This window comes from Myxocyprinus asiaticus, chromosome 34, assembly GCF_019703515.2.
Source record: "Myxocyprinus asiaticus isolate MX2 ecotype Aquarium Trade chromosome 34, UBuf_Myxa_2, whole genome shotgun sequence".
NCBI lineage: Eukaryota > Metazoa > Chordata > Actinopteri > Cypriniformes > Catostomidae > Myxocyprinus > Myxocyprinus asiaticus.
Window position 1 is genome coordinate 29,962,507 of NC_059377.1, and position 26,195 is coordinate 29,988,701.

Consider the following 26,195-nt stretch of genomic DNA (forward strand, 5'->3'; position numbering starts at 1 on the left):
TACAGTCAGTTGATTAAAAATAACAAAAAAAGACATTTAATTCTAATCACAGCACTGATGCGCTAAAGAAACGCATACTCTCTCGTTAATATGCGCCCACTGATTGATGCTGGGAGTCTTAAAGAGACAGTATCGATTTAGCACGTGTTCTGCATATCAATGTAAATACTTGTGAATAGTACATATAAACAATAGTGTGCATGTAAACAAAAATGTTACAAATTTCTAGACATTTATTGATGGAATAAAATGAATTTGAACATTTTTGAAAAGCTTAAATGTGACTGAAAACTGATGAACCTGATGAAATGCTGATTAACAGCATTAGCTAAGAGAGATTTACTTTCATGTTAAGCAAAATGGACACTGTAACTGAAATATACCCATATGAATCGATATAGAATCAAAATTGAGAGCTTGTGAATCAAAATCTAATCTAATAATAAAATCTGTATCAATACCCAGCCCTAACAAGAACCAAATTTATTTCAATGACATACTGTAGCTTGTTGTGATGAACAGGCCAAAAATGTAACTCGTTATTCACTAACCAATTTTACATGAACACCAGAAGGCGGCTTATTGTGAGAAACCGGGTGGTTGTTGTGAAAAAGCAGCATTCCCGTTTACATGCACTGTATAAGCGCCACACTCTTTACTCCCATATACATTAGAGCCTGACCGATACCAATTTTGGAGCGGGGAAATCACTGAATACCGATATGGTAGCCGATATATTTAATTTGAGCTGGAATGAAAATGGATCTTTTCTATGTGGATTGTGCACCGATTTTTGCACTGATATGACTATGCAAAGGTACTCAGAAGGCTGCTTTCTTAAATATTTTTATCAAGTAATATTTGACATTATAATTATTATTATTATTATTATTATTATTATTATAATGTCAACCAATTCTAGAAATGTACACTGAGAAAATAAAGAATAAATAAAAATACAATAAATGGCTAAATAAAAATCAGTACTGTATTTAAATGGTCAGCCACTGACTGATACTAAACAAAGAATAAATTAAAATTATAGCTAAATAAAAATACAGTACTGTATGTTTAGTATCAGTCAATGGCTGACCATTTAAATAAAGAGTAAATTAAAATGAAATAAATAGCTAAATAAACATCAGTAGTACTGTTTAGTTTCAGTCAAATGCTGACTATTTTAATACTGCCAGTCAATTAGGGGCAGGTTATAAAACAAGAAGCATTTACACCTGCCGAGTCAAGAGATAAACAGCGGCAGCGGTGTTGCACCAGACTTTTAAATATTACATTTTATAAATGCAACGACTGGAATTGTTCGGTTGAAGGGGGTACCAAACTGCGAATCCTGAACAAAACAGTTTGGTGAATACATGTCTACACATTCGCTTCCACTCAGCTGACAAGCTATGAAAGTAGCTATGTGGTTAGCTAGTTAGCTGTAAGCTCGTTGTCACGGAGAGTAAAAGATGGACATTGTTTATTTACTTCCCAGCATTCCGTCTCACCAACTAGGTAACAGTGTAGTGTGAAATCAACACACAATCCACCACCGCACCGTTGTCTGCTGAGCTGCAAAAAGAGGCTCTGTTTACCTTTCAATCTGCTACATTACTGACTGCACTGACAAACTATAGCTGGCTAACATAGCAAACAGATGTGATAAACATGAGTGACATGATTGTCAGGTACAGGGTTAACGTTATATTAGTTATATTGAAAAGGGAAAATGATGGGGTCATTGTTTATTAACTTTCCAGTATGTATTTCACAAACTAGTTAGCAGGTTACCGTAAAGACACTGCTTAACACCGCACTGTCTGCAGAACCACGTCAGCTCAGCTCTGTAAACAATGGAGTCGCAGCGCGCTCTGCTGGACAAATTACGTTATGACACCAATTCTAAATCACCCCAAGCATTGTTTTCTGCATTATGTTCTGAAAAAACTTTCATATATGCGCATATCGGAGAACATATACGGCAATACCGATATATCTGTGAAAGGCTAATATCAGCCGATAATATCTTATATTTTACATTGGTCTGTATGAATTGATATAGTTCGGTGTAGGGTTTTCCGGGGACGCCATGCAGGAAGCAGACGTGTGAGACATGAGCTCTGCGAACTTTGCTAGTTTAATTATTTTCATGTCATCATCTGGTGAGATTCGATACACCCAATTACATACTTGCTCTTTGAGGTAAACATGGCAAAGAAGTCAAAATCCTCAGACTCTGGAGACATTAAAAGACACTTACGTGTTCAAGCTGAGGCCTCTGGCGGGACTGCGAGACGGGGAATCGATTTGGACGGCACGTCGGTAGATGAAATTTAGCGTCAACTGTCCAACATGTCGGTAATGCTGATGAAGTCGCTGACTTGGAGGATCTCGCTGTAATACGTCGATCGATTACGGCGATGGAAACAATTCTGAGTTGTTTACAAGAGTGACAGAAGTTGAAAAACGAATCGATTGTCTTGAGTCATCAGAAAGGGAATTATCCGCTAATCCGCCCGCGTTCAAAACAGATTTGGAATCAGTTTAGGAAAAACTGGAATATTTTGAAAATATGAGCCGAAGGAATAACATACGAATTGTTGGAATTCCTGAGCATGAAGTGGGCAGAGATATGGTGAAATTTCTGGACGAGCTTGTCCCGAGTCTGCTCGACATAACAGGCCACAAGCTGGAAATCGAGCGAGCTCAGAGTCCCGGCTCGCAGATATCCTGAGGGAGATAGGCCCTGATCGATTTTGGCCAAATTTCTGAGATCATCCGATAAAGATCTGGTGTTGCGCCAGGCGAGGAGCAAAGGAAAGCTTTCTTGGAAGAACCATTATATTTTCTTGTTCCCGGACTTTGCAAATTTGACGAGAGAAACGCGATCGGTTCAAGGAATGTAAGAAACTCTTACACCAGCAGAAGATCACTTTTGCAATGATGTTCCCGTTCAAACTGAGAATAGAAACGAAGAAAGGTCGCAAAGTATTTACATGTCCAAAACAGGCACTCTCTTTCATAAATACATTGGAGTGAGTAAGCCATTTGATGTTTCTTATATTAGTGGACAGACTCGCGGTTTAGGAACTCTATTATCTGAGGAAGCTGGGTGCCATTTTTGTTTCTATTTGCGCTGGCTCCGCCTAGCGGCTGGAGTTTGTTTTGTGGCATGACTCCAAGAAACTTTTGCATTGACGGAAGCTCTTTTTTTACACTGAAGTTTCCGGCCAGATTGAGAATGGACACTTTGGATGACCACAAAATATCTATATGCTCACATAAAGGATGTCTTTTATAAAGTTGACGGGCTGAGTAAGTTATGGTGTATTGTTTTTTTTTTTTAATTTATTTATTTATTTATTTATTTATTTTTTTTTTTTTGCGACCTCCAGGTTAGTTTGGCTCTTGATCATCCGAGGAACCGGGATGCCGGTTTTGTTTTTCGTGCTGGCTCCGCCTAGCGGCTGGAGCTTGTTCTGTTGAATATCACTCCTTTGGAACAGCTGTGGATAAATCTGTTTGTCCTTTGTGCTTATTCCTCCTGCTGGCTGGAGTCTGTTTTGAGTATTTTTACGGGACATTGGAATGATTATGTCATCCGCTGAACTCATAACAGCTGGCTCACTGAACAATTGCTTGTCTGTCCAAGGAAACTGAATAGCTTTATATCAGCTTGAGTTTATTTGTGGAGGAACACACCTTCGAGACCATTCTGTGAATGAGTTTACATGTTTTTTCTGTTATTCTGCCTGTTGGCTGGGGTCTGTTTTACAAAGTATTTTCTGTTATGTAATTTTGCCTTAAATTTGTATAGAAGTATCAGACTTGAGCAATCCGATGGTAAAGTTGTCGCGGGGGCTCTCGTAGGCATACATGGACTCTTTGAGTTTTAAGGGATTGACGCCGGTTGGCGCTGTCGTGCGCGGGGTTAATGCGCACGTTTTTCTGTTTGTTTTGATCGGGAGGAAGTTCAGGGTCTGGTTATTGCATTAATGGGGAATGTGGTCTGTGTTATCTTGTTTTTGACACACAATTTATTTATTTTTATTATATCAATATGTCAGATGTTAATATGAATAAGTTGTCTCTCTCCACATGGAACTGAAAGAGCCCCTCCCTGGTTCTGTATAGAACAGGAAGTTCTTGCCCCAATTTCGCCACTGCAGAGCCTTTCTATCAAATTAATCGGAGAAGCTAAAGTACATCCCGTTATCTCGCACTTTTACTCGGTATGGACTAAAGTGTCCAGACTGTTTAATTCTGACATTTTTTTTTAAAATGTTGCCTTGAGCATATGGCTGAACCCCAAACTATGCATCAACAAGTCCCCTTTTTGCTGGTCAGAGTGGATTGGGAGGGGGGTGTATATTGATTCTGTATATGTGTGATCTGCTATGTATATATTTAATGGTTGAATCAATAAAAAAAATGTTAATCGGATATAGTTCGGTGTATGTGCTTTTCTCACTGTAGTCCCAGAAATGTTGAATTCTTAACGCTGTGTTGACATGTTGTTGGGCTCCATCCTATGACATTAGTTATCTGGTCTGTTCACACATGTCCATTCCTCAAAAACATGTTAGAAAGTCACTTGTTTACATGTTCACATTAAGCCACGTTCTCCGGGAGAAACCTGGGTGTGTTAAACCGCTTTCTCTTAATCCCTTAAATGGCATAAGGAAATTGGTGTTCTCTATGACATTTCAGAACTGTGCTTTCTGCAAAAACCCTGGAATAAACTGTTCTTAAGTGCATGTAAATGTGGTCATTGACAATCTTGACCTCTGCCAAAGCCATTTTTGTATCTAGATGCGACCTTCGGCGAAGGTAAAGTTTTTCAGTGAATAATGACTTTTTATTTTTGTCTGTTCCTCCCACAAAGCTATAGACTTTATTCATGTTAGTGCCATCTTTTGATTTTTAATGGGAATGACAATGAGGCTGTGAGGGATAGACTTACTGTCTCTTCAATGGCATGCATGGTATAAAGCTGTAAAAAAAAACTTTTAGATCACATCTAATTTTCCACAACTCATTTTGTATGGAGTTTTTTTGTCTACTGAATGACAAAATTTGTCTTTTTTTTTGTTTGTTTTTTTTTTTCAATGTTTTTACCACGGTTCAATCCAGAAACACTTTAAACTGCAGTACAGCCAATTGAAGAGACTACGTCTATCCCTCACAGCCTCATTGTCATTCTCATCAAATATCAAAGATGGTGCTGTTGTGAATAAGGTCTTCAGAAGAATATAGTTCAAATTTGTATTGACCATTTTTATGATGCTTTCATGGTGGTGTTTCCCAGTTCGTTTCATCTGTGGGCAAGTAAATGTTGACTATATTAAAATTTTTGGCTTTTATTTAACTTTTATTCTTGAGTTAAGTAATGGATGTTGATGCTTTTTGTTTCTGCTTCCCATTCTCTCTCTGCAGTGCTGAGGGCAGTCACGTATCAGGACAGAGTAATGGCCGGGATCCTCAGGCTCTGGCTAAGGCGGTCCAGATTCACTATGACACCCAGCACACCATGTACTTCGCCTGATGTCCACCAGCAGGAGACGCACCTCTAAACTCCTCCTTCAATCTCTCTCTTTCTCTTCCTTTATCTCTATCGCGTCTTCATCTGCAGCAAAGCAGTTTTAAAGCCAGGGGGCCCATCTGTCAGTCCAGTTGAAATTATGGTCTGCCCCGAAGAACCAACTTTTACCAGCAGTCCTGCACTGAGAGGCTTCCGACCTCCAATGCACAGAAAAGAAAAAAAAATCCAATGGAGCCATTTTTAACTTTTTATTTGTTTGATTTTTGAATGTCTTTTTAATTTGTAATATACACTGAGTGTGAGCAAACCTGCGCCATTGGTCAGGGCAGCTCTGGCTCTCTCAGCTAAGCTGGACTCTGTCTACTTTTACCTCAAGCCGCCATTGGCTCAATCTTGTCATGTCTTTTGGGGAGGGGTGGGGGCTTGCATGTAAGTGAGGGGAGGGGTTGACTTGGATGGATTAGTTTTTTCTCCTTTTTATGATCGTATTTGGACTCTCCTCTCAGTCTTATACAAACGAGGTGACCTGAGTATACATGCCCATTACCTGCTCCCATTGTGTGTGTATTTGTGTGTGAAGTGCTTGGGGGGTGAATGGAGGATTGTGTATGCATGTTTGTAATGTGTGTGTGTGTGTGTGTGTGTGTGTGTGTGTATTCATATTCATGTCTCATGGCAGGCCACTGAATTGTAAAGGGAAATCTAGGAGCAAACTGCTGTAAATGCGTCTTTTTTTTAATATATATATATATATATATATATATATATTAACACACAGATATATAAAAAGTATATAAATATTTACAACTCTATAAGCATATTCCATTTGACTGTTTAACAGGCTTTCATAAGCTGGTGGTTTTGTGTAGCAGTAGCATTACCCATAGTCTCCTCTGCTTGACTGTTGGGAGTGTTGGACCTGGGTTAACAAGGCGTGGTACAGGTGCCATTCCGCCTGTGGCAAGACTTGAAACACATATGTCTTGTTTGAATGGTTAATTTACAGGGTTTAAAGGTATGGCCATTGCACAGCTACGGGCGTAGCGCTAGCGTTGTTCTGGCGGCACTGTCTGAAAGGCTAGGCATGCAACATACAGCACTCTCCCTTTTATGCATTTATACATAAGATTCAAATCAGATTTGTAAGAATTTAATATAAAGGTTTTTTTTAGTTTTCTTTTTTTTTGGTAAACTTTAGAGTAGATAATCGTCGTTTTTGTCGTTAAAGATTATATTGATCAGTTGTCTGAAAATCAGTTGTTACTAATTAATCCAGGAGTCATAGTGGTCGTAAACAAAGAATAAATTTTTTTTTCATATAGCTTAAGTTCTTGTAGCTGTTGTGGCTGTGGAAATCAGGGCCCAAATGCTTTGGTTTGTCCTTTTACAAGTTTTGATCAAAGTTTGAGTTTTAGCTTATTTCTATACCAAGCGCATCGACTAATGACAAAAAGAGGAGTGACAAATTAGACTTTTGGGGGGAATACTAGCAATGTTCAACAGTTCTATGAATTTTACACTTAAAAGTGTGTTTATTACTTCTGTGTGTGTGTATGAACTTGAATCTGTAATATAAATCAGAATGACTTTGTTTTTGTTTTTCTCTCCACGTATACAAGATAGGACACCATACATTTAAGACACACAAGCATAAGCACTGCCTTTGGACTGAACAGCACAGTCAGAAGATACTAGACCTAACTCCAAGATGGTGTGGTTCGAAGGGACTCCAGCATGCACGCCTCTTCAGGGGGACTGCTCTGCAAAAACCATTTTGTAATAAACCATCCGTTAAACAGCAGGTTTGCTATGAATGAGTTTGAGCACCAGCCTGTTGGTGGCGTGGACGCTGGGCCCATGAAAGAAGTGGGCAAGAGCATCACATGCAATAAGCTGGATTTTAGCATTGGACATGTCGAATGCTAAATAGGTTACTTTTGAAGTCATGGCTTCCAGATAATACCGCGTTTGACTGTAGTATACGTGTCTTTTTTAGGCAGTTTACTAAATTGTTACATGGCATTAATTCCAGTTTCTATCATGATATCATTGCAAAGCAATATAACCTGAAATTTAGAACAATTTTAAAGCTGTAATACTTTTCGTCAATGTGGCTGTTGGTTGAATTCTTATTGCCGTTTTTGTTTATGTACTTATTTTGCTTGTATCAATCAGTGGGGACGTGCATATGTGGACTAGCTCTTTAGACTCTGTGGACAATTTCAAATTTATACTGTGCTTGCCTGCATGCCAGAGTATTGCTCTAATCTCTTATAAAATATTTATTACGACACAGAGAATTTTTGTTTTCTATTTGTAATTCAATACAGTGAGACTGTTTTGAGTAGCGATGTTGTCCAGTCTCTTTTACAAGATTTTAAAATTCCTCCAAATGCCAGTAACTCGTCGAGGGCCTGATGTGGGTGCAGAAGGGGTGAGGGGCACCAGTCTTTTGGGAGCTCCACCCAAAACGAGGTACTTTCTTCAATCACAGGGCTGCTAAGACTGTGGCTGAGTTTGGAATGGCGTACTACCATACTACTCTTACTATCCTGCCATTGACGCAAATGGCAAAAGTAGTATGGATGGTATGCCATTCCGAACTCAGCCTGTCTTCCTCACCCCTTCCTTTCTTCGCCTGCTGTCTTGTTCCCTCTTTGCTCTCCGGCTCTCCAGTGCTGTGGCACCGCCCTGGTGGCACCTCCACACGTGCACTTCCTCTCTGCATGTGGTGGGCCCGAGGGTTCACTGCACAAGGATTACCTCCTAACTTTTTTTTTTTTTTTTTTTACTCTCTGCCCCAATTTAAAGAGAGCATGAGTTTTTTTTTTTTTTATTAATATTATTATTCCTATTTGATATATATGGCTTTGTTATTTGAAAATTGTGTATTGTAATTAAAAAAAAAAAAAAAAAAACATTATTTTCTCTTACTGGTGCGTAGCCTTTTTGTGCTGTTCTTTTCTCGTGTTCTGAGCTGTGTGATTTGTCCAATAGCAATAGTGGGCACTCTTTCTTTGACCTGCTGGGGAATTACTCCGGACTCCTGTAGCTTCTATCCAAGTGTCCTGTCAGTTGCTGTATTGCTTTGACATTTTAAAGAAAATCTCCCCTTTTTTTTTAGCCTGCAGGGAATATGTGTTATTGTGTAAAGTAATAAATTGGTATTTTACGCCCAAAACACATGTATGTGTCCTGTCCATTTGTTGCAGTTCTAATATAGCAATTATAACTAGTATTGGCATCTTTTGAGTTCTATTTTTTAAATGGCAAACAGGCTTTGGTTACGACAGAGCTATAAACCATAATTTGCTAGATAGTTTTAGGTAATATTGGGTTAATTTTGTCAATTTAGAAGTACAGTGGCCAGTGTCTGAATATAACTTATATTATATTAAGGGGCAATATTTTCCCCTTTTATTATTTTTACCATTTATGAAGGCATTCCATTTAAAACAAGTTTCATCTGTTTGTTTATTTCAAATACTTGTATCATTAATCATTAACACAAATTCTTAAAATTGAGAATTTAGTACCTCTTACTAAATTTTTATGCCATAACATGTATAACTCTGACTATAGTAGAATATTATGAACTATATCTGATATTAAAAATAAAATGAAAAAAAAAAAAGGGGGGCATTTTTTTTTTTTCCCACAACAGTTTGTTTTAGGGTCATTTTGGTGACATTTTTGCCTTGAGCCCTACTTTATTTCTGACACTGACATAAAAATGGATACAAAGCGAATAACTGTGAACAAAGTCTTTTAATTTTGATTTCATGGGGTCTTAAAGGTGCACTCAGTAATTTTTTCCTCATTAAAAAAGTTTAACTCCTAAAGACATGAATTGTAATTTTGCAATATATGTAGGAAATCTTGACCACTCACATTAAAATGAAGACTCCAGTCACATCAGTAAACTTATAAAAGCTGTTTTATTCTACATGGAGAGCGTCCACACGTTAGAATCGCATGAGCAGCCGAATACTACTAGTTTAATCTCAGTAACTGCCCTGATATTTGACACTTTCACTCACTGATTAAAGTAATTATGGCTGACTGTGAATACTAAATTTCTACAATGACATCTGAAACTGAAAACTATTGATTTTAAATGATGCTGCATCCAAGCCGCTAGGTCCAAGATGACAGTCAAAAGATACTGAGTGCACCTTTAAAAGCCACTAGAGGGCAACACATGCAAAGTGCAAAAAGATAAAACCAATGCTCAAGAGTCAGCACCAGACTGTTTGAGTAGTTTTATGATCTCCATTTTCCAACAATCAGCAAGATCAACACATTGAGCAAATGATTATGATCTGTCTGATTTACGTACTAGACCTCACTAAGAAATCGAAACAAAAACATATTTTCCTTTATTGAAAAGCTGTAGTACCAAAAATTCAGTGTAGTCTATTAAATGCTCTAAAATATGTCTGCGTTTTACTTTGTATTTGATCATTTTAAATATGCAGTTACCATATATAATATCTGATGCTTATAAATTACCTGTTGATTGACAGTTGTCAGTCTTACATTTATGTATTTCACAGCTGTACTGTTTAATTGCTGTATCCTTTTGTTTTTGTAAAAGTAGCACACTAGAGTTTCTCTGTACTGTGGGCCATCATCCTTCAGTCTGCTCTCCCTCTTTTGTGCACCCCCCTCGGTTTCACCCCTCCTTTCTCATTTCCTGTGTCCTGTCCTGTTGTCATGACCACAGTTGCCAAGGAGAGGCAGCCACAAGAGAAAGGAAACTTAAACCAGAGATCTTGCAGCCATAATATTTTATTCATCAACATAGACTCTCATGTCTGGCCGTTATGGAGAGGGACAAAACAAAGGGAGCAAAATGACAAAACAACTGCAAAGTTATATTTTTGATCAATAGTTACATTTTAAAACTTTTTATGCCTTTTTTCTTTCATAAAAGTAGCCTGAAAGAACATAACACTATCAATTTATCTTTAATTGCCTTGCAAATGACCGTATAATGCAATCATTTTTACCTCTGTAAAATATTCCTTTACATCTTGAATGCTGTTTAAATGTACAACTCTCCTCAAAAAAAAAAATAATTTCCACTCTTATACTGACACCAAGAATAAAATAAATTGATTGTCATAATGATGCGTGTTTTCTGAATTTACTGTTGCAAAGAATTTTCTGTTAGTCATCCCAGCCACCCTCATACGTGAAACACCGTCACAACTCCTCTCTCTTAAAGCAGTCTCACAAAAGAAAAGCTAAAAAAAATTTTTTTTTAAATCCGTAACAGCCCTTTAAAAGCACAGAACGTTTTTAAGCCCCATTGTTGAAGGCCCCTTGATTGTCTTGTGTTAATTGATCCTCCAACACACACCACTCTCGCCCTACCCCCTCTGTCTGCCTCCATACACTGCCATTCTCTACTTCCCTTTCAGAATGAGAGCGTTTTTGGTCAGCACCTTTTCTAAAGATGGACAAGACTGGCACACTTGAAACACCTGTAAGTGTTATCGGGCCGCCCAATAAGTGATCATCGCTCTGACAGCAGACAACCAACCAACGAAGGTTTTGTTGCAGAGAGGGAAAAGTACATTGCTTTTGTCTTTGCCCAAGTGGCCTGAAGCACAGCACCCTTTTAGTGTTCCGTCCGCTCTTGATTCGACCCTCCTGCAAATAAGAGCATCTTCAACAATATAGAGAACCTGAGAGAGGAACACCTCTTCACACTTAAGGGTTCCACACTTACAGAAAATATTATGTGTGGTCACATCTGAAGAATCTTTTTATCAATGGGATTTTACTTCAAGCAAAACTGCAAGATAATTACGAAGACCTGTGGATTGTTTGCTGTTTTCAGACAATTTGTTTGTGGTCCATTGCTCCAATTTGGGTTGTGTTTGACATTTGTTTGGTCCTTGGAGGTACTACATCTTTGACAGCCATTGCATCCATGTCACAGTATCAAATTTAATCTGTGTGACCTGTTTGGGTAAGACAACACCAAACTGGGCAGCAACAGAGATACATGTCCCAGCGATAGGAGTAGATCTTTCTTTACAGCGGAGAGTACAGTGGTGTGCGAGAGACTGACTTCTGCTCTCCGGACGTAGCCTGTGATGGTGGTACTTCAGAAGTTCAGTCAATCCCATGTGGTTGAGCTGAGACAAGTGTCAGCACTGCTCTGGGTTCTTTAATTATTCATCAACTCAAAGAAAGACCAGGTGAAAGTGAACACAACTGTCTGAGTGAGATGAAAAGAGAGTCTGTAATGAGCGTAAACAATACTTTGTCTTGAGGAATTTGAAAGACAAATCTGACAGGTTTGACAAGCAAGTTTCCAGAAGACAGAAGGATTCAGAGGAGACCAAGACCAAGAGATTTTGGTCTGTGGGCAAGGAAGGTCGGAGACAATTATCCATAACTGGACCAACTGCAATCGGAAAGGTGTCGTCGAGGTTGTGGCCCGAGGAAGCGTGGTACTCAGAGGGTGGCGAAATGGTGAACACTGGCATGCAGTTGATCAGCTTCACCTGTGCTGTGACGGGCTGGGTGATGGCTATAGCAGTGACTGCGCTGCCTCAATGGAAGGTCACAGCCTTTATAGGCAGCAATATCCTCACCTCTGAGATTGTTTGGCAGGGGATCTGGATGAATTGCATCTACCAGACCACCGGCCACATGCAATGTAAGACCTACGACTCCATGCTGGCCCTGCCGCCTGATATCCAGGCGGCACGTGCGCTGATGTGCATTGCTATCTTCTTGGGCTGGTTGTCCTGCACTGTCTCTTGCTGTGGCATGAAGTGCACCACCTGCGCCGGGGACGATCGCCATGCCAAGGCTGGCATAGCACTGTCCGGTGGGGTGCTCTTCATCCTGACGGGCCTGTGTGTCCTAGTACCAGTTTCCTGGACAGCAAACACTGTGGTGCAGGACTTCTATAACCCCAATGTTCCCATACAGCACAAGCGGGAGCTGGGTCAGGCCATTTACCTGGGATGGGCGGCAGCGGTGATCCTTATGATCAGTGGGGCAGTGCTGAGCAGTACCTGCCCACACATTGAGAGAGGAGGGTACAGACGGGGGTACATAGGCCGTAGTTTTGCCAACTCGAGGCCTTCTGCACCTGATCTTCCCAAGCCTATCACCACCAACAGCCTGCCTCTTAAGGAGTATGTGTGATGAGGAGAAATGAAAGATGATGTTAATGATGCAACCTTGGGCCAATAGGGAGATATCTGCAGGAAAATGGAAGGAAATTAAAGGTGCACATTTTTTTCCACTCTTACTTTTTCTGTTTGAACTGTTGGATCGTACCCATGTTAATCCATACCATCACTCTTGACTATGCTGTTGACTCTGGCTCCTTCATAATGTTGCGTCTTTAATATGTACTGTATCTTGCTTGTTTTGCTTAGATGTACTTTTATGTTTAGATTTTGTAAAGTGACTTGAGCACTGGAAAAGCACTATATTAAAAGGATAGTTTACCCAAAAACTAAAGATTTTGTCATCATTTACTGACCCTCATCTCATTCCATACCCGTATGACTTAATTTACTAAGTGGAATACAAAGGGAGAGATGTTAAGCAGTATGTTAGTCTCAGTAACCATTCAGTTTCATTTCAGCTTTTCTTCTCTCTCCATTCAATGAAAGGTAATGGTGACTGAGGCTGTCATTCTGCCCAATATAGTCTTTTGTGTTCTTCAAAGGTTTGGAACAACATGAGGGAAAGTTAATGATGACTTAATTTTCATTAATGGGTTAATTAATTCAGTCAAATTGCAAGTCATGACTGGTCGTGTGACAAGATAGCGGCCCCCATGAGTGGGTGACCTGCCACTTTTTGTAGGCCACTACAGTGTTTTCATCTGCCGTGAGTAGAACATTTTAAACATATTTGTTAAAATTACTATTATTTATTATTAAAATTATTTTATGTGAAAGTTACCGAGTGCACCTTTAATGTTAAAAGATTTATAGTAGTATTTAGTAGGTCCAAGAGTTTCAGAAACATCTTTTTCATCCTTTTTGTTTGTCAGTCCCTCTGAATCAACACTTCCTATGAGAGTATAACAGACAGTACCTCATTAAGATGAGTTTTACCACAAGTCAAATTTGAGTTTTGCTTAAGTCTAGAAGCATTAACTGTGTGTTTAGTGTTTTTTGTGTGTATGCTTACCACGACACGTTTAGTTGACAAATCACAGTGATTGTGCTAAGTTTGATAGCTGTGAACAATGCGTTTTCATTGTATTTATTTATTTTAAAACTGTGAGCTTTGGGGAAAAATAAAGTGTGATGTGACTATTCAGTATCAATAATGAAATCATTTCACCAGGGTAAATAATGAAAAGCATTCATTAAATACATTTAATTAATAACATTTATTAAAATGGAACCATATGAGTCAAAACACCGATTCTCTGGGAGTACTGTACAGACCTGCTCCCTTCTAGTGACACTGATATACAGTCCTTGTCATAGTAGTGCCCACAACAAAAATAATTCAGGGAAACAAATTCCTCTATTACCATTCAAGAAGATTTACTGCATGAATTGAGTGTATCTAGGTAATACACTGCCTCTTTCAAGGTCTCTGGTGACCCTTTTATGCTTTGGTGCCATGCTGAGAACAACATCAGGCACAATGGCACAACAATGGCTTTCTGATCATCACAGTGCTGACATTCATTCAATGTCCATGAAGAAGGACACTTGACACAGTGCATCTAAAGAAAAAAAAAAATGTCAAGAAAATATAAAACACATTTATTTTTCATGTGTGCTCAGAGCTTGGCAGTGCAAACAGACAGACAAAAGTAATCTTTAATTTGGATATATTAGTTATAAAAAATGGCTATTAAATTAATGCACCCCGTGACTGCCTGACATGATAGTTGAGGATTCATCCACCATACGCATGAGCTGGGTTTAATCATAATCAATGAATGCAGAAAAAGACATTGATAGTCTATTGCATTCAAGCACACAACAGACCAAAACATTTTGTAAATAAAAAATCTTGACACTTCAGGAATAGATCTAATTAACTTCTCACTATTAGTTAACTGCAGCAGCTGTAATAGAGCTCAACAGTCCGTTTTCGGGAATAAAAATCCCATTAATTTTTTCCATAGATTAATTGATTTTTAACAATAACTTATAAACCTTTAAAGACAGACCTACCCTGAGCTCTGAGGTTGTTAATCCATGATATATGCTTCTGTTAAAGCCTTAAGTCAGCGCTATTTCAACTTCACTATTTAAATATCACGTTTAATTGCGGAATTCCTGGTGGACAACTACACTACCTGTGGTACAGCAGTGAAAAATGCAGCAATCAGAGAATATATTGGAATATTTTGCAATAAACGTAAAATATACACTCACCAGGCCACTTTATTAGGTACACCTGTACATCTGCTTATTCATGCGATTATCTAATAAGCCAATCGAGTGGCAGCAGTGTAATGTATAAATCATGCAGATATGGGTCAGGAGCTTCAGTTAATGTTAACATCAACCATCAGAATGGGGAAAAAAATGTGATCTCAGTGATTTAGCCCGCCTGGAACAAACAACAATCATGCCACGATAATCGCATGAATAAGTATATGTACAGGTGTAACTAATAAAGTGGTCAGTGAGCGTATAGTTTCTATGCTTATAATCAACAACGTAAAATCAATAGTTTTATATATTTCCATCGTTTTATATTCGATTACATCATTCGTAGTACTCCATGGGATAGTAGTTCATGCCCTCGTGAAAGATGGCAAGTACATAGTCTTGTACCTTTGTCTTTTTATCTGATTTTCAAATACATTTTGTTTCAAATCAATATGTATAATGTTGTGATTCACCTCGGAGCTGGCTGGTTTGGTTCATGGCTCTTCAACTCTTCAAATTAAAAAAAATTTTTTTTTAACTCAATGGGAACAATACTTCTGGAACCGACACAGCTAAAGAAGTGGGCGGGCTCTATTGGAATCTCGATTATTTTTTCGATTCATAGTGTAACCCTAGTGCAGGTCACCCTGTAACTGCAAAGATTACTGCGTGACACTTTCTTTATAAAATTATAATAAAAAGCATACTTATGATCAAAATGCATAAATTAACCACAAAATGAAAAACAAATTTATTTATTTTTGAAGATGTGATACAAAAACTATAAAACATTATATCTCATAATGGCTGGCTGGATGGATGGATTACAATAGAAATACCTGCAATTCTCTCCTCTCTGCTGGATGAATGTAGAGATTCCCATCTCTTTGGTTCTGTTTCCATTAATGTAAGGTCAGTGGGCTTCAACATCCACAGTAGTTTCCTTCTCTGCAGTAATCCAAGCACAAGAGCTAAGGAAACCCATGTGTTGTTGGGGGATACAGCCAAACAAACATCAGGCAAGTACCCCAAACTTGAACAAATTCATAAACTGTGCCCATAACACTCTTTACATATTTAATGCACAGAGATGGGCTGTCACTTACACTGGTTGCCAAAAGTACGGAATAATGTACAGATTTTGCTCTTATGGAAAGAAACTGGTACTTTTATTCACCAAAGTAGCACTCAACTGATCACAATGTATAATCAGGACATTAATAACGTGAACAATTACAATTAGAATTTTTTTTTCAGAACTTCAAAAAGTTCTCATTAAAAAAATCCTCCACTTGCAGCAATGACAGCTTTGCAGATCATTGGCATTCTAGCTGTCAGTTTGTCCAGATACTCAGGTGACATTTCACCCCACGCTTCCTGTAGCACTTGCCATAGATGTGGCTGTCTTTTCGGGCACTTCTCACGCACCTTACAGTCTAGCTGATCCCACAAAAGCTCAATGGGGTTAAGATCCATAACACTCTTTTCCAATATCTGTTGTCCAATGTCTGTGTATCTTTGCCCACTCTAACCTTTTCTTTTGGTTTTTCTGTTCAAAAGTGGCTTTTCTTTGCAATTCTTCCCATACGGCCTGCACCCCTGAGTCTCCTCTTTACTGTTGTACATGAAACTGGTGTTGAGCGGGTAGAATTCAATGAAGCTGTCGGCTGAGGACATGCGAGGCGTCTATTTCTCAAACTAGAGACTCTGATGTACTTATCCTCTTGTTTAGTTGAACATCTGGCCTTCCACATCTCTTTCTGTCCTTGTTAGAGCCAGTTGTCCTTTGTCTTTGAAGACTGTAGTGTACACCTTTGTATGAAATCTTCAGTTTTTGGGCAATTTCAAGCATTGTATAGCCTTCATTCCTCAAGACAATGATTGACTGAAGAGTTTCTAGAGAAAACAGTTTCTTTTTTGCCATTTTTTACCTAATATTGACCTTAAGACATGCAGTCTATTGCATACTGACTCAAAAACAAACACAATGTTAAGCTTCATTTAACGACCCAAATAGCTTTCAGCAGTGTTTGATATAATGGCAAGTTATTTTCTAGTACCAAATTAGCAATTTAGAATGATTACTCAAGGATAAGGTGTTGGAGTGATGGCTGCTGGAAATAACTTTTTTTTCAAAGAGTGATGGTGCTGTTTTTTTTTTTGTTTTGTTTTTTTACATCAGTAATGTCCTGACTATACTTTGTGATCTGTTCAATGCCACTTTGGTGAATAAAAGTATCAATTTCTTTCCATAAGAGCAAAATCTGTACATTATTCCAAACTTTTAGGCCACTAGCATACATGCACACAATGATTACCAATCTACTCAACTGATGACAGAAAGAGTTTTGCAACAGTGGCAATTACTAGTGAGAGTTGGAGGATACTGGAGGCGGTAGTAGCAATCTGCGTCTTGAAGCCACTCTAACATGTCTGCGATGGAGGGACAGGTGGCTGATCTAGAGACACAACAAGCAATGTCAAGAGCATCGGTGTTCTTCTCATAAAACTGGAAGACAGCAGACACCTGTTTACTGATGGCATTCCTTACTGTCTGAAGAGCATCCCTGCCAATAAAGAAAATATTATAGTGAAGAAATTGTGTTGTTTTTTTGTGTGTGCATAACAATGATAACCAAATTGGACTCACATTTTCTCAGCCAGTTTTCCCAGAACTGTATCCACAGCAAGTGACAGTTTATAATGAAGGCGTTCTTGTAAACTTGGGAATTTGGCAAGTGGTGTGTTCGCAAGCTGAACGTTTTTTAGTGCCTTTAACTGCACTGCGAGGTTTCCGAGAGAGCTCATTAGAGGTATACACTCGGCTAACACACTTTCCCAAACGTTTTTATTAACTTTTAAAACCTCAAAGCATTTTTTGAGTTGTTGATGTAACGACACTAAAACTGGATTAGACATTTCTTGTCAAATCTTTGACAACCACCTTGACAGCATTTGAGAAAAACTCTTTTATAAAGCGCCTTCACACAATATAATCATAAAACATATCTCCATAAAGATATCACTCTAATAACGCACATCTTAAATTGTTAATGTATGTGACAAGCCACAAAAACAAGCCTGTGAGAGTTTATAAAACCGTTCCGTTGCTAGCGTAAATACATACGTGATAACACTAGCGACACGCTACTTCCGGGGAAAGGCAACACCATCCGCCAATCCGCTTCTTTCTTTCTTCAGCCGCATCAGTAAAACTGTCAACCATTGGTCAGATTTTTCATTTAAGAGAGGTTGCATCTTAGTGGCCAGGAGATGGAGCGCATTTACATAACGTCTGCCAAAGCTGCATGCTGATTGGCTTAGTTACATAGTAGTGTTAAATTTGAAAAGGCTCTAACTGCTGAACTGAGGGCGACGGTAAAACAGAGGGAGAGGATTTTGAAAGTAAGATAAATAGAAACACACATTAAAGCAACGTATACAATTATTTATAAATAATATAAATGCTTATTTAAATATATAAGATCGCAATAATTTTGGATTTACTTGAATTAAGGTCACTTTACGTTTTGTTTTGAGTCATCATGGCACCCAAAAAGCGAACCCAGCATACAAAAAACAAGAAGAATCCCAAGACGCCCAAGCTTGAGGCTTTTCTGCTTGATTTTGACGATGAAGGTAATTTAATTGTATTTAAGTAATTAGTTACTGCTGTTGCCTGCACAAATCTCACTTTTAAAGTGTTTGTTTTGTAGCTGTGTTCAGATTTTTAACGTTATGTATTTATTCCGTGTTTGCAGTTCATACTATTGTTGAAAGACTGAAGGAAAAGACCAACAACCTTCTTAAAGATGCAGACAACCTTTACAAGACCGCTCTGATAAAGCTGCCCATGGCAGTGAGGAAAATGAACTGGGTACAATATTGCAGTAAGCTTTTTCCTTTTTTAATTTTAGTATGTGATTTATTTAAACCAGTGCCATTTAACCGTGATATCATGTGTCGTTTTCATTTGCAGACATTTAGATTCTGCACATTGGTAGTTGAGAAATAACATGGGCATGAACTTTTTCAACAAAGATTTTAGTAGCTATAATTGAATATATAAGGGGAATGTGCATATTTTTAGATGCTGTTAGTGACCACTACTTATGAGTTTGACAACACTTTTTTTTGCAGTTCTCTTGAGAGTTGATAGATCACCCAAAAATAAAAATTCTCTCATTTACACACCATCATGGCATCCCAGATGTTTATGACTTTTTTTCTGCAGAGCACAAATGAAGATTTTTAGAAGACTTTTTCAGCTCTGTGAGTCCATACAATGCAAGTGTATGGGTACCAACACTTTGAAGCCCCCAAAAAGACATAAAGGCAGCATAAAGTAATCCATAAGACTCTGGTGTTGTGATCCATGTCATCTGAAGCAATCCAATCGGTTTTGGGTGAGAAAAGACCTAAAATATAGCAAATTTTTCACTATAAATCTTGACATCTGCAGTCTCCTTGGTGATCATAATTCCTAGTGTAATCAGGTTTGAAATCATGATCGTGCCTAGAGAATAAGGAGTTGTTTTGGTCTTTTCTCACTCAAAATCAATTAGATTGCTTAAAGGGATAGTTCACCCAAAAATGAAAATTCTCTCATTTACTCACCCTCATGCCATCCCAGATGTGTATTACTTTTTTTCTTCTGCAGAACACAAAGATTTTTAGAGAATATCTCCGCTCTGTTGGTCCTTACAATGCAAGTGAATGTTGACCAGACCTTTGAAGCCCCGAAAAAGATATAAAGGCAGCATAAAAGTAATCCACACGACTCCAGTGGTCAGATACATGTCTTCAGAAGTCATATAAGTGTGGGTGAAAACAGATCAATATTTAAGTCCTTTTTTACTATACATGTCCCTCCCTACCCAATTGGCACAAATAATGCAAATTGCAAAAGAATGTGAATGTGGAGATTTATAGTAAAAAAAAAAAAAAAAAAAGGGCCTAAATATTGATCTGTTTCTCACCCACATTTATCATTCCACTTCTGAAGATTTAGATTTAACCACTGATGTCATGTAGATTACTTTTATGTGGTCTCTATGTGATTTTTGGAGCTTCAAAGGTCTGGTCACCATTCACTTGCATTGGAAGGACCAACAGAGCTGAGATATTTTTCTAAAAATCTTAGTTTTTGTTCTGCAGAAGAAAGTCATACACATCAGGGATGGCATGAGGGTGAGTAAATGATGAGAGAATGTTAATTTTTGGATGAACTATACCTATAAGACATGGATTAAACCACTGGAATACGGACTACTTTTGTGCTTTTTGGAGATTCAAAAGTTTGTTCACCATTCACTTACATTGTTTGGACCTACAGAGCTGAAATATTCTTATAAAAATCTTTGTGTTCAGCAAAAGAAAGTCATACACATCTGGGATGGCATGAGGGTGAGCTATCCCTTTAAATAGCCTTGCAGTGTGACACATGCATTTTTAGAGAAGTACAAGTGTTAAATGTCTCTCCATTAACGTGGTCATAAAAGCTGTATGTATAATAATTTTACATAAACAAATATTCAGTGTAGTCACTTATGTACTAATATTAAAAAAGCTGCATGTATAATTACTCAAATGTCACTTACGATATATAACAACACACATTTGATATTCTGGTTTAATGGCTCGCATTTCTCACTTCCTCTCAGATTTAGACAAGCCAAAGTCACCAGTGGATGATTCAAAGGTACTTGGATTAAACAATTTCTATCATTTGGCCTTGATTTTATTATATTTAATGATTTGTCAATATTTGTCAAATTAATCGCTGTTCTTCACGCTGTGTGCAGGTAAGGGAGGAAGCAGCCCAAGTGGAACTTGCTATTGCTGAGAATCATGCGATTCCTTCCAAGTTTGCCACAAAAGGTAAATTTAGCATCCTCTCAACTTGTTAAACTGTTTAAAGCTTTTCACTTTTTAAAATCTGTCCCTTTTCATCTCCAGAAGCCAAAAACGGTGCAAACTCGGAAGATGAAAACATTGCGCCTCTCAAGTCTGCTGTGAAGGTCAGTGGAAGAGAAAAATCATAATCCAAGGAAACTACCTTATTGAAGTATTGAATGTGACCCCTAATTAGTGTTGATATGTGTAAAGTGCCTTTGTTTGGGGGAGGGGGCGGGGGGGTTCCTCTACTGTCAGGCTCCTCTGTGTTCATTGTGTTTGTTTTGAAAACGACAAACTATTTGACATTCAGTTTTTGACAGCTTGAGAGGCAATTGTCTTTGTAAATGGGTCATTGGGCTTTAGTGTGTTTTGTAGCCTGACTCCCTGTCTAACCTTAACCATAATGCTGCAGATAAAGGCACCAAAGAAGGCACCTTCAACATCCAAGAAGGCCAGGGCTCTCTCCGTCAGCAAGCAAGGCAACACCATCCGAAAGTATGTAACTAAAATGGATAATAGTAATACATAAACAAAAAAGACTGTTCAAGAGCCAGACATAGTTTTATTTATATTAAAATACTTAACATTGATACATATAAGGTTGATATGTGTCAATACTGTGGCTCTGTGTTACTTTCAAAACATTTATCTGTTTGTATGAGCATCCCTACCTGTCTGATACAGCAACATTGGTTCAACCAATGTGCGATGTTTGGGGCGGTATTATCTGTTTGAAAACAGTCATTATTTTTGTAATTCTATTTGGTGACACTAGTGGTGCAGAAATTATGCATTTTTACCATTTTGCCCCTTTGTCTAAAGTTTCAATCCTTACTTTTTTGTACATAGGTCTACAAGAAAGCCTCTGATCACCCCTGCTAGAAGTTTACTTGAGTCTTCAATTATTGGCGCAACGCCACTCATCACACCACGCTTTGACCCAAGGTAAATACCACCAGGGTTCCTGCGGGTCCTTAAGAAGTCTTGATGTCTTAAATTCAGTTTTATAAAAATGTAAGGTCATAAGTCTTAAATATCTTGATAATAAATACATCGGCTGCCTGCACGGCAGGCCTCAAATTGAAAAGCATGAGGGCAATTCAAGATTCTTCAGAGCATTTCACAATCAATAAATACCAGACATTTGTATCAAGTGATCGCTGATGATCTACTGTTGATGAATTGTGACAGGGTTTACTTTAAAGTGTTTGTATTGTAATACCTTGTAGAAGAACGTAAGAGTGCATATTTTATTTCCATTATCTGTCTGAATGAGCAGCTGGAAGCAGTGAAGCACAATTGAATTATGTGTATATATATTTTAATATGATGTGTGTATGTATATGTGTGTATATATATATATATATATATATATATATATATATATATATATATATATATATATATATATATTAGGTGAAAATCATGTCTTGACTAAACTTGCAGATACCCAGTTTTGCTGAAAAGCGGTGTAAGAAAGTCTAAGGCCTTGTTGAATATATTTCTCAGTCTGTTTAATTAGAATCTGTGATGCGTGATTTATTTTGAGATTTGTGTGGGTTTATAGTGTATGGGCATACTGTATTAATTTTATTTGTTTAGGTCTTAAATTTGATTTTAAAAACTTTTTAAAGTCTTTGTGTATAAAGCATTATTGCTCTCTTGGGCAGATTGCCAAAGACTCCAGCTGTGAGAATGGCACGGCACAAGGAGAAGCTGTACAGCATGTCCGTTAATGGCTCACCCATTGCTGGGAGTGCAGAGGACATTGTCATTAGCGTTCCGCTTGGAAATGGAGAGGTGAGTGATTGCCTTCTCCGCATTATAGCTCATTTCACTCATGCAAAGCACACTGTATGTACAGTATGTGTGAATGCATGCAACACAACCCTTCTCTTTGTCATTTCAGTGTATTCAGCTGCTGGCCAATGAGATGGACTCTGTGGACCTAAGTCAGCTGGATGAGAAGGCCTTACGCAGTATCAGAAACCTGCAGGTATGTGTTGCTGCGTTTATTATTAAACAGGCCCACACACAATCTGTGCATTAAGAATTCCAAAGAAAGCGTAAGTTTTCCCTCAAATTTGAATGTCCATCATTAACAAAGTTCTGTACATCTTTCACCCCTTTCATGGGTTTTTTTTAATTTTTTTATTCAATATTTACACTTTGTTCAGGGATGCAAAATATGCTAAAGTCACCTGTTTTGAAGCTAATTTGTCCAATTGTTTGGTACATTTCACTTAAAATCATTTGAAATGGGTACCAGTGCTTTAATATAAAACACTTAAAAATCTTTAAATTCAACAAAAAAAATCAACCAAAAATATACCCCTGGAACACCTGCAATGACTTTCACCACTCATGAGTTTACATCCCTGTGGATTATGCTCTGTTTTAAGCATTTTACCTTGTTTAAAATTAATTCTGAAAAATTCTACAGATTCAACAGAAAATATAAGAGCAAATATTCTGTCTGGGCTTGATGCTATTTACTAAGAAATGCATATCATTGTTTACCTTATAAAAATTGGCAGAAAATAATATTAATTTCTTGTTTTCTTTGCAGAATCGGCTCACAACTCTTTGTGGAACATCAAAGTGAACTGACTGTACACCAGCTTTGTACCCGTAATTTTACTACAAACCATCAGCATTTTATTCTTGTCAGCCCCATTTTATTCCTGTATTATAACCTTAAGTGGCTTTTATTCTCTCCCCACGCCCCTTATCCTGTATGTTAGTTTAAATGACTGCTGTGAGCTTTTGAATGGCACATGTAAATAAGATTAGTAGTTTTGTAGTTCTCATCATCTTTGATGTACCACCTTTTGTAAATATGACTCTTAAAATGACCAGATTCCACATCTTTACTATTTGTTTAATTTTTTCCCTACACACTTTCTTTTAAAGGTTTGGACTGTTTTTAGACCTCTATATTCCACATTTTGCATGATTTGTTTAGAAACATGGATCAGTACTGCAGCATTGCATATGAAATAGATCCACCTTAAAAGAATAGTTCGCCCAATAGTAAAAATTCTGTCATGTACTCATCCTCATGTTGTTCGTCTCATTCCAAACCCATATGACAGACTTTCTTCTGTGGATCACAAAAGATATTTTGAGCAATGTTCACTCTATGCTCTTCCATACCGTGAAGTATACAGTGACCAAGGGCTGTCGAGTTCAAAAGGATCTTTGAAAGCTCCACAAAAGTAGTTCATATGACTCGCGCAATTAAATTTAAAGTCTTAAAATCATAAGGAAGTCATACGATAGCTTTGTGTGTGTTAACAGACTAAAGCTTGTTATTCACTGATTATCTTCCCCTTAGCAAGATTGAATATTTCAATGCCTGAATGAAATTTGAGGAATGAATTTGAGTGATTAAAGACTTCATAGCACATAGCTGTCATATGGCTTCAGAAGACTTAGAATATAGTGTACAAGTCATATGGACTCGGTTTTGTACCACGTATATGCTTTTTAAACTTCTTTAAACTTTATAGTCCCTCATTACTGTGTGCTTTTTGTATGGGAAAGAGCAGTGTGAGCGTTCTTAATTTGTTTTTCTTAGAAGGAAATCATGGTTTTGGAGCTACTCTTTCACAGTATTGCTTAAACTAGATTGCCCTCTGGTGGCAGTACTAAAAAACTATGGTGGTAGGTAGACTGATCTCAGTATCAAGTTCATTTAGCAGAAACTCAGAAAGTCAGATTTTCCAACTTAATTCTGGGAAAAGTGTAATGGAACGCCAAGTTGTAATTCCAGCTAGAAAAGTCGTGCGGAAATTTTAAACTCCGAGATGCAGGTGCGTGACGTCACATTCATGTCTGCAGTCAAACTCTAGTGACAGTCAAACACCTGCTAAGCTAACGGGAGCATTGCAGTTTTGTTTCCTTAAACGTCATCTTCTGACCATCTGACAATGGAATGCATTTATGATTGGAGATCGGAGATATCAAGTGGAATATCCCACATCCGACTTGAATGGAACGCAGCATAAGTAACATGGATATCAATAACATAAAACCAGATGCTCATTTTGACAAAAAATAATATTTTTATTTATTTCTGATTTTTAGAATTCCAGAGTACATTTTATTTTTTATTTTTTATTTTTTATTTTTTTTAAATTGCAAAAAGGCAGAAAAATATTTGTGCACCACACCAATATTGCAATGAGAATAATATAGTAAATATAGGTGGTTCTTTTTAAAATTATATAGATTGATTATATTGATAAAACTCTCACTTTTTTAAAGATTTTTATTATTATTAATAATAATAATAATTTTATATATATATATATATATATATATATATAAAACGGTAAAGGAAGTTTAAAAAAAAAACTACCTCACCTTACAATTCTCACATTATTTAATGGGTCAGAACATTAATAGTGGTACATCATTAAAGTTCAGATATCGACTCGATGAATTTGATGTCTTATCCATCATCACAACAGTACTGATACACTCCATTTAACATTTCTGTGTCCATATATTTGTCTGCAATTTTAGCGAAATACATTGTTTTTTGAATATTAAAGGATTCGTTCACCCAAAAATGAAAATTCTCTCATCATTTACTTACCCTCATGCCATCTGCAGAACACAAATGAAGATTTTTAGAACAATATCTCCGCTCTGTTGGTCCATACAATGCAAGTGAATGGTGACCAGAAATCTAAAGCTCCAAAAAGGAGGTAAAGTCAGCATAAAATTAATCCATAAGACTTCAGTGATTTAATCAATGTCTAAAAATAATGTCATATATATATATATATATATATATATATATATAAATTCTTACTCCCTGTCTGTTTGAGTGAAAGCTCAGGTGAGTTGCTGTCTCTGTTCTGCATAAAATAAAAACACCTGTTCTTTTTTTATTAGAGAGTCTATTTACTCTATTTGTATTTTTCATTGCTGTTGCAAAATACTATGTACTGTTTTGTCTGTCACTAGAGGGCAGTGTACACATGTTCATAAAATTACAGTATATTGACTCAAGCCTTAATAAACTAAGTTTTGCTGAATTTGCCCAAGGACAAATCAGAACAGTAGACACTTGACTGCAGCTACTTTCAAAAGACTCTGGTCAGTTTAGTCAATGTTTAAGTTAAGTGCAAAAAAAAAAAAAAAAAAGAGTTATATAAAATGTATTCAAAGAATGAGACAGAATTATATACAAAATAAAAATACTTTCATGAATCAAAACTGATACAAAGCACCTTTCCCTCTTTCTATCTCTCTCTTTGTCCCCTCCACCAGTCAGCCTACAATCTCATCTCTGCCTCTTGTTTATGACCTTCAGGGTTGGGAAGAGCCAGCAAATGCATCCAATTAGTGCTTGTTAA

At 37.5% G+C, this 26,195-nt stretch overlaps 4 protein-coding genes across 10 annotated transcripts in view; 3 read left to right on the top strand and 1 right to left on the bottom strand.

The window, feature by feature from the left end:
* The window catches only part of LOC127425511 (protein argonaute-4), a 34,605-nt gene extending 25,878 nt beyond the window's left edge, over positions 1–8,727 (top strand). For all 4 annotated transcript variants that reach the window (XM_051671585.1, XM_051671586.1, XM_051671587.1 and 1 more), the window contains exon 18: positions 5,437–8,727. In XM_051671585.1, coding sequence (XP_051527545.1) covers positions 5,437–5,545 — 109 coding nt within the window. In that variant the 3' untranslated portion in view covers positions 5,546–8,727. The remainder of the gene's footprint in view (positions 1–5,436) is intronic.
* Positions 8,728–8,875: 148 nt separating this feature from the next.
* Positions 8,876–13,690, top strand: LOC127425521 (claudin-4-like). Its single transcript, XM_051671608.1, has one exon. It carries the CDS (start codon positions 12,029–12,031, stop codon positions 12,713–12,715), a length of 687 nt encoding a protein of 228 aa, XP_051527568.1. The 5' UTR covers positions 8,876–12,028; the 3' UTR covers positions 12,716–13,690.
* A 228-nt stretch (positions 13,691–13,918) lies between these two features.
* On the bottom strand, positions 13,919–18,078 carry LOC127425523 (ribosome biogenesis protein C1orf109 homolog). Of its 3 annotated transcripts, XM_051671611.1 has the most exons (5): positions 17,579–18,078; positions 17,480–17,495; positions 17,316–17,387; positions 15,768–15,876; positions 13,919–14,267 (listed from the first exon to the last, which is right to left on the bottom strand). In XM_051671611.1, the coding sequence occupies exons 1-5, from the start codon at positions 17,845–17,847 to the stop codon at positions 14,227–14,229; spliced, it is 507 nt and encodes a 168-aa protein (XP_051527571.1). In that variant the 5' UTR covers positions 17,848–18,078; the 3' UTR covers positions 13,919–14,226. The 3 variants fall into 3 exon arrangements, with proteins under 3 accessions (XP_051527571.1, XP_051527572.1, XP_051527570.1); XM_051671612.1 differs by lacking the exon at positions 17,480–17,495 and having other exon boundaries at positions 13,925–14,267; positions 15,768–15,886; XM_051671610.1 differs by having other exon boundaries at positions 13,933–14,267; positions 15,768–15,886; positions 17,316–17,495.
* Positions 18,079–18,219: 141 nt separating this feature from the next.
* Positions 18,220–23,882, top strand: LOC127425023 (borealin-like). 2 transcript variants are annotated; one of them, XM_051670618.1, is made up of 11 exons: positions 18,220–18,333; positions 18,446–18,567; positions 18,690–18,818; positions 20,592–20,629; positions 20,733–20,808; positions 20,887–20,948; positions 21,239–21,321; positions 21,676–21,771; positions 22,497–22,626; positions 22,736–22,822; positions 23,396–23,882. In XM_051670618.1, exons 2-11 carry the CDS (start codon positions 18,474–18,476, stop codon positions 23,429–23,431), a joined length of 831 nt encoding a protein of 276 aa, XP_051526578.1. In that variant the 5' UTR covers positions 18,220–18,333; positions 18,446–18,473; the 3' UTR covers positions 23,432–23,882. The 2 variants fall into 2 exon arrangements, with proteins under 2 accessions (XP_051526578.1, XP_051526576.1); XM_051670616.1 differs by having other exon boundaries at positions 18,265–18,333; positions 18,467–18,567.
* Positions 23,883–26,195: the final 2,313 nt, after the last annotated feature.

Coding starts and splice junctions, on each gene's coding strand:
- LOC127425521 (XM_051671608.1), top strand. CDS start 12,029: ATGGTGAACACTGGCATGCAGTTGATCAGCTTCACCTGTGCTGTGACG.
- LOC127425523 (XM_051671610.1), bottom strand. CDS start 17,847: ATGTCTAATCCAGTTTTAGTGTCGTTACATCAACAACTCAAAAAATGC. Junction 15,887..17,315: donor GATTGCTACTACCGCCTCCA/GTATCCTCCAAC, acceptor TCTTGTGCTTGG/ATTACTGCAGAGAAGGAAAC. Junction 14,268..15,767: donor CAGAGAGGAGAGAATTGCAG/GTATTTCTATTG, acceptor TTTTTTCTTTAG/ATGCACTGTGTCAAGTGTCC.
- LOC127425023 (XM_051670618.1), top strand. CDS start 18,474: ATGGCACCCAAAAAGCGAACCCAGCATACAAAAAACAAGAAGAATCCC. Junction 18,819..20,591: donor GAACTGGGTACAATATTGCA/GTAAGCTTTTTC, acceptor ACTTCCTCTCAG/ATTTAGACAAGCCAAAGTCA. Junction 20,809..20,886: donor TTCCAAGTTTGCCACAAAAG/GTAAATTTAGCA, acceptor TTTCATCTCCAG/AAGCCAAAAACGGTGCAAAC.